Source organism: Physeter macrocephalus, chromosome 19 (assembly GCF_002837175.3).
Source record: "Physeter macrocephalus isolate SW-GA chromosome 19, ASM283717v5, whole genome shotgun sequence".
NCBI lineage: Eukaryota > Metazoa > Chordata > Mammalia > Artiodactyla > Physeteridae > Physeter > Physeter macrocephalus.
In genome coordinates this window covers 44,783,978-44,790,835 of record NC_041232.1, presented here as the reverse complement: position 1 = coordinate 44,790,835, position 6,858 = coordinate 44,783,978, and the positions used below count along the sequence as shown (strand labels likewise).

The 6,858-nt window shown below is 44.4% G+C and overlaps 1 protein-coding gene across 2 annotated transcripts in view; it reads left to right on the top strand.

Moving 5' to 3' along the window:
* Positions 1-634: 634 nt before the first annotated feature.
* The window catches only part of TRAPPC8 (trafficking protein particle complex subunit 8), a 90,503-nt gene continuing 84,279 nt past the window's right edge, over positions 635-6,858 (top strand). For both annotated transcript variants that reach the window (XM_007130539.4, XM_007130538.4), the window contains exon 1: positions 635-1,155. In XM_007130539.4, coding sequence (XP_007130601.2) covers positions 999-1,155 — 157 coding nt within the window. In that variant the 5' untranslated portion in view covers positions 635-998. The remainder of the gene's footprint in view (positions 1,156-6,858) is intronic.

Below are 6,858 nucleotides of genomic sequence, written 5' to 3'. Positions count from 1 at the left end.
TTTCTCTTACACTCGGGTTAACTGCAGCGCCCACAACGGCACACATTTCTGCTCACTGGTTGAGTCCACATGCGTGGCAGTCCTTTCTGAAAGCTTTCTTAAAGCATGGTTGTGTTTAAATGATACGTGGCCTGTTTAGGCCGGCTCCAGCGAAACATCCAAACACCCGGCGGGCAGCAAGCTCTCTCCGCTGAGCGGGTGCCCCCAGTCGCTCCACCAGGAGCGTGAGAAGGGCGGGACGAGCGGGCAGGAAGCAGCTCGAACAGCTACAGGGTTTGCCCACCGTTTCCCAGGAGGGCCGAGTGGGCGTGGAAGACGAACGAGTGCCTCCACCACTGTGACAGCACAGACCACGAGCGTCGGCCTACCGACCCTTACGTCACACCTCGCTGGGCTTTGCCAAGGACTTGCGCGAGAACCAGGCCAAACCCCGCGTGCCTCCGCGCCTCACTCCGCCCACCGCGCTCGTAGCCCCGCCCCAGCCCCGCACAGTAGGAGGCCCACCCGTCGCACTTCCGGCGCCAGCCTCCGGACCGGCGTCTGTCGCTTTTTACTTCCCTCTCCCTGGCTTTCTTCCCCCGCCCCCATCGTCTTTAACACTGTCACGTGAGGGGTGAGCGCGGGGGCTGCTGGGATAAGTACGCCGGTGGGTCAGGGTTCGGCCTCAACATGGCGGTTCCTGTCGGGCGGCTACGAACGCTTTGCCGTCGGGAGGATTAACTGGCGATTGTCGGCGTCTCCACCTATCAGGGTAGAATGCAAGGACGCCGGGGCAAGCGCTGAGGAGCGGCGGTGACGGAGAGGGGTCGGTGGCGGGTGCCCCGGGAGCCGAGGCGGAGGCGTCTTTTCTGTTGGTCTCAAGGCTTCAGTGTCGGGCCCCGCCCGGCCGAGCCGGGCCGGGCCAGGCCGGCGGGCGGCGGCAGTAGCTGCTGCAGCCGCAGGAGCAGCCTCTGAGAGTGGGCCGGAGGGCGGGCGCCTCTGCTGCCTCTGCCGCGGTGATGGCCCAGTGTGTACAATCAGTGCAGGAGCTCATCCCGGACTCCTTCGTCCCCTGTGTCGCCGCGCTGTGTAGCGACGAAGCCGAGCGGCTCACTCGTCTCAATCACCTTAGCTTCGCGGAGTTGCTTAAGCCCTTCTCTCGCCTCACTTCTGAGGGTATGTGGTCTCCCCTTTTCACTGAGCTCCCGCAAAGCTGGAGCCGGGAGAGGGAAGTTGGGGGCGGGCAGGGAAGAGAAGGGCGGTGTTTACGTCCCGGAGCCGGTATAGTGGCGTTGGGCTGGGGCCCCGCGGTGTCTCCGGTGGCCGCAGGAGGAGGGGCCGTGAGGTGGTCAAGACATCATGGTCCTAACCTCCAGTTTTTCTAGGCACTTCCCCGACAAGCCAGACTGTTAGGTAATTAAAAATGTGAGCCCCAGAGAAGGGCATTGAGACTGTTCTCAGCCGCCACAGGGAGGGAATTAGGAAGTTGCAAGGGAGGGCAGGGTAAGAAGATGCTCCCTGTTAGACCGATGAGGTCTTAGGGGGAAGACGACGAATCATTTTCCCCTGGGAGTTAAACCGGGCTTTCAAAGTTGTCTTGAGTATTATATTCTTTAGCAGTGAGGTGCATCCCCTTCAAGCGTTCTGTTCAGTTATTTTACTTTTTTCTTTTGAGAATTCAAACATTTCCTTAGGTATTCAGTATTTTACTTGATCTCTCAAGAAAATAGAAAGAATTGTAAAATTAATGAAACTTGCAGCAGGCTTTTTTTGCCTAATGGGCGAGGAAGTAAGGATAAGTTGTAGTTAATTTAATTGAGTTAGTTGGAGTTATGATTTATAGGGATGGAAAAGTCCTGAATTTTTTTTTTCAGTTAAAAGTTTAATCAACGGGAGAAATAGCTTTTTTAGAAGAGCTGCCTTTTTTCTCTAGCTTTAGATTCTTTATTAGGGAAAAATAAGTGTAATAATAGTCAAGTGTGGTTTAACCAATATCTTTACCTGTACTTTGCAAACAGAACAGCAAAGTATAGGTAAAGTTGTGTGTTAAGAACTTTAAAATAAAAAGGTTCTATAATAAAGCTGTCAAGCCAACGACCATGATGTTTATTTGGTTATGACTTCACACAAAAAAATGCTGTGCCATAAATTTATTTATTTACATGCCACACGTGTGTATTCTTTGGGAGAATATCTCCATTATAAGTTTGCTTTTGTATTTATTATTTTTAAAAAATTTATTTATTTATTTTTGGCTGTGTTGGGTCTTCGTTGCTGTGCGCGGGCTTTCTCTCGTTGCAGCGAGCAGGGGCTACTCTTTGTTGCGGTGCGCGGGCTTTTCATTGCGGTGGCTTTTCTTGTAGAGCACGGGCTCTAGGCGTGCGGGCTTCAGTAGTTGTGGCTCGTGGGTTCAGTAGTTGTGGCTCACGGGCTCTAGAGCGCAGGCTCAGTGGTTGTAGCGCACGGACTTAGTTGCTCCGCGGCATGTGGGATCTTCCCGAGCCAGGGCTTGAACCCGTGTCCCCTGCATTGGCAGGCGGATTCTTAACCACTGCGCCACCAGGGAAGCTCTCACTTTTGTATTTAAAGGAGAGGGAGAGAGAGAGAGCTATCCAAAAAAACAAAGATTGGGAACTCTTGGATTTTCTTCAGCATGTATGTACTTTAGCCATCCATCTCATCTCCGTTATTGTCCTAAGTCAATAAAAACAACAAAGCGCGCTACATTCTTAAATTCTGAAAAGACAAAACAGTGCGTTTGACTTTGAGCTGTGTGCTATTTCCTGCTTTGTTAATAAAGAATAATAATGCTAACACCTATACCTACTTACGTAGCATTTCTCTTTGAGTCCTCCTTGAGTCCTATGAGGTAGATACCGTTATTACCATTTTAAATTTGCGGACGTTGAGACCCAGAGATGTTAACTTGTCCAGTCTTACAGGTGGGAAAGATTTAAAAACAGGCAATGTGATTCAAGACAAGGTGTTCTTAATCAAGTCATCTTATCTGCTGGTAATAGTTAGAGTCACCTATTCACACAAGGGAGCAGTGCTGTCCCGTAGGAACATAATGTGAGTCACATATATAACTTTAAGTTATTTAGTAGTCACATTTAAAAAGGTGAAAAGAGTTTAAGTAATGTGTTATTTAACCCAGTATTTCCAAAATGTTGCCATTTCAACATGTAATAAATGTACAAAAATCTTAATGAGATATTTTGCATATTTTTTATTGCTAAGTCTTTGAAACTTGGTGTGCATTTTACACTTATATTAATCTCAGTTTGGACTAGATATGTTTCAAGTGCTCAGTAGACACGTGGCAGGTGCCTCCTGTATTGGACAGTGCAGGGAATAGAGGCTGAAATCAGTACTCTGCTTTCCTTGTGTAGACTGCAAAAGATTTAGGGAAGGAGTATAATGAGTTGGACTTTAATAGGTAGACAGTTGGTGGAAAAGAAGAGGGTGGGCATTCCCTGTCGAGGACAGGGATGAGGTTAGAATGGTATGGGCAAAGGTGTAAATTATGATTGAGTGGTTGCGGGGAACAGTGGGAAAAGTCCCTGTTGAGTACAGGATAGTAAGGGAAAATGCCTAGGTAAGGAAGGATCTTGAATTCTAGGAAAGGAATTTTTGATTTCATATGTAATGGTAAATATGTGGCACTCACAGATTTCTTAATCAAGGGTATGGAGTTTTGGGGGAGTTGGTGTGGTTTATAAGCAATTGAGGTTTTTTGTTTTTTTTAATACAGTAAAGTTTTGTGTGCTACGTAAAAACAAAAGATATTATTTTATTTTTCAAAATATGTTCTGTAGTACACCAGTTGTATGTTTCCTGGAAAAATTTTGTGGTCAAATAAGTTTGCTTAATTTAGCACGTGTTTGGGAGAATTAGTGTCATTAAGCATATGGAGAGTTCTGGGAACACCTGCTGTAAAGAGACCTTTTAAAAACGTAATCCAGTATTTCCCAAATTTATTTGAACATGGAGTTGATTTTTCAGACAACTATCTTGAGCAACCAGTAATCCATGGGCAGCACATACTGGGGAATGTTGCTTCATAGTACGGTATTCAAGAAACTATATTTATACGGTAATCTATAAAAGTAAGGTAATGGTAGAGCTGAATTTCACCCTGAAATTGAGATGTTATATGATACATAACACCACCTTTTGTGACATTATAATCTTAATGCAGCCTTAATATAATTATTTAATTCTGAACCTTTGGATTTTTTGTGTGTGATTTAAGAGCATTTCTCAGTCATTCTTAGCTTTTGCCTTTCTCTTTATTAAGTTGGTTTTGTGCTACTCCAGTGTATTATTTATCTATTGTTGTGTAACAAATTACCCCAAAACTTAGCACCTTAAAACAAAAGCATTTATTATCTCTCAGTTTCTCAGGAATCTGGGAGTGGCTTAGCTGGACAGTTCTCTCTTGAGGTTACAGTGGAGCTGTTAGCAGGGGCTATGGTCATCTAGGGCTGGAGGATCTGCTTCCAAGCTCACTCATATGGTTGTTGGCAAGTCTCACTTCCTCACTGGATGCTGGCCTGAGACCTCAGTTCTCTGCCATGTGGGCTTCTCCATAGGTTCCCTGAGTGTCCCCATGACATAGTAGTTAGCTTATCCCGGAGGGAGTGATCAGAACCCAAGATGGAAGCTGAACCCTTTTTTAAAAAAATATAAATTTATTTATTTATTTATTTATTTTTGGCTGCGTTGGGTCTTCGTTGCTGCACGCGGGCTTTCTTTAGTTGGGTCGAGCGGGGACTACTCTTCGTTGCGGTGCATGGGCTTCTTATTGCGGTGGCTTCTCTTGTTGTGGAGCACGGGCTCTAGGCACGTGGGTTTCAGTAGTTGTGGCACGCAGGCTCAGTAGTTGTGGTACATGGGCTCAGTAGTTGTGGCTTGCAGGCTCTAGAGCTCAGGCTCTGTAGTTGTGGCGCATGGGCTTAGTTGCTCTGCGGCATGTGGGATCCTCCCGGACTAGGGCTCGAACCCGTGTCCCCTGCACTGGCAGGCAGATTCTTAACCACTGTGCCACCAGGGGAGCTCTGAACTCTTATAACCTTATGTCAGAAGTAGTATACCATTGTTTTTGCTGTGTTCCATTGGTCACACATACCAGTCCTGGGATGTGGGAGGGGACTCCACCAGAGTATATACCAAGGAAATACTGGGATCATTGGGTGCCATTTCAGAGTCTGGCTGAAACACATAACAACTCATTTCTGGATTATTAGTAAGATTACCCAATAACTAATAATGTAATAACTGGTTAACCCATTCTGAATATAGGGCACAACTAGAATAACCTTTTTGTGTTAACACTTATGGATACTAGAGTCAATTTAAAATTTCGAAAGAGGTTTAATACACACATGGCTACTTACGTTATTTGACAATTATGGATCAACCCTTCAAGGAAACTACTTGTACAGTACGTTCTAAAAATATCAGAAATGTACCATAGTATTTTTGTGTATTTTGGTCTCTCTTTCATAGTTAGACCAGCTGAGAAGTTTTATTAGGGAGAGAGGCCTGCATATGTTTATTTAAATAATTTAGAAAACAAACAGTTACAGAGAATACAAGAAATAATCCAGGTCCTCATTACCTAGAGCCAATGAATCTTGTCATATTTGCTTTGTATCTTTTCCTTTCCTTTAAAAAGAAACGTTATAGATAGAGTTGAATTTACCTTTTTACCCTTCCTCAGTCCCATTTCTTTCCTTCTTTCAACATAGGTAATCATTATAATGGAATTTGTATGTATACTTTCTGTACATATATTTAGTTTTGCAATACAAGTACACATATTCATGCCACATGTAGTATTTTAAAAAGATTTTTGTCTTGTGTTTTTTAATTAAAGATTTAGAAGTCAACAGAACACACAGGAAATTTAGGAAGACAGTTTTTAACAGATGTAACTTTATTTCAAATGTAGGCGGGCTTGAGCTTAAAAGTTTGGTATAAAGCATTTTCCATTGGGGAAAATAATGTCAGTTTTTAATGGGTAGGTATGCAAAGTCAGTTTTCCAAAAAGTGCCTTGTATTTGTATATGATCCATGATGTACTTGAAATAGAGTATGTTGTACATGCTGCCTCCATCTTAACTATACAGTCATGTGTCAGGCTTGTGCTGAGTGCTTTACATTTACTATGTCTTCTAAGAATATCTCACCTAAATCCTTCAAATAACCTTGTGAAGTACGTTACTTTCGTTATATGTTATAGATGAAGAAATTGAGCATGGGAAAGTTTAAAAGTTGTTTAGGGTAACCCAGTTGATAAGTGGTGGGTTGGAATTTCAAAAAAAGTCTGACTCCAAAAGTTGGGTCCTTAATCAATACAGTGGACTGCTTCTAATAGTACCATGGTAACTAATCATCTTGTCTGATTATAATTATGAGAAAAAATACGCTCACATTTCCTTCTGTGCACCGTGGACACTGTCTTTCTACAGTCGCCTGAGAACCTTTTCCTTGGCCTTGAAGCCCTGAACCACTGGTTGTAAATCCCATAGTTTGAGCCAAGGCAGAGAGGAGGCAGGAGGTATTGGGTTAGAAGGGATCTGGGCATTGTGTTTTTTTTTTTTCTTTCTTTTTCATAGACTTTATTTGTTAGAGCAGTTTTAGGTTCACAGCAAGACTGAACAGAAAATACAGAGAGTTCTCATATACCTCCTGTTCCAACACACGCACAGCCTCCCCCCACTGTCAGCATCCCGCACCAGAGCGCCATTGATTTTTTTTTTTTTTTTTTTTTTTTTTTTTTGCGGTACGCGGGCCTCCCTCTGCTGCGGCCTCTCCCGTTGCGGAGCACAGGCTCCGGACGCGCAGGCTCAGCGGCCATGGCTCACGGGCCCA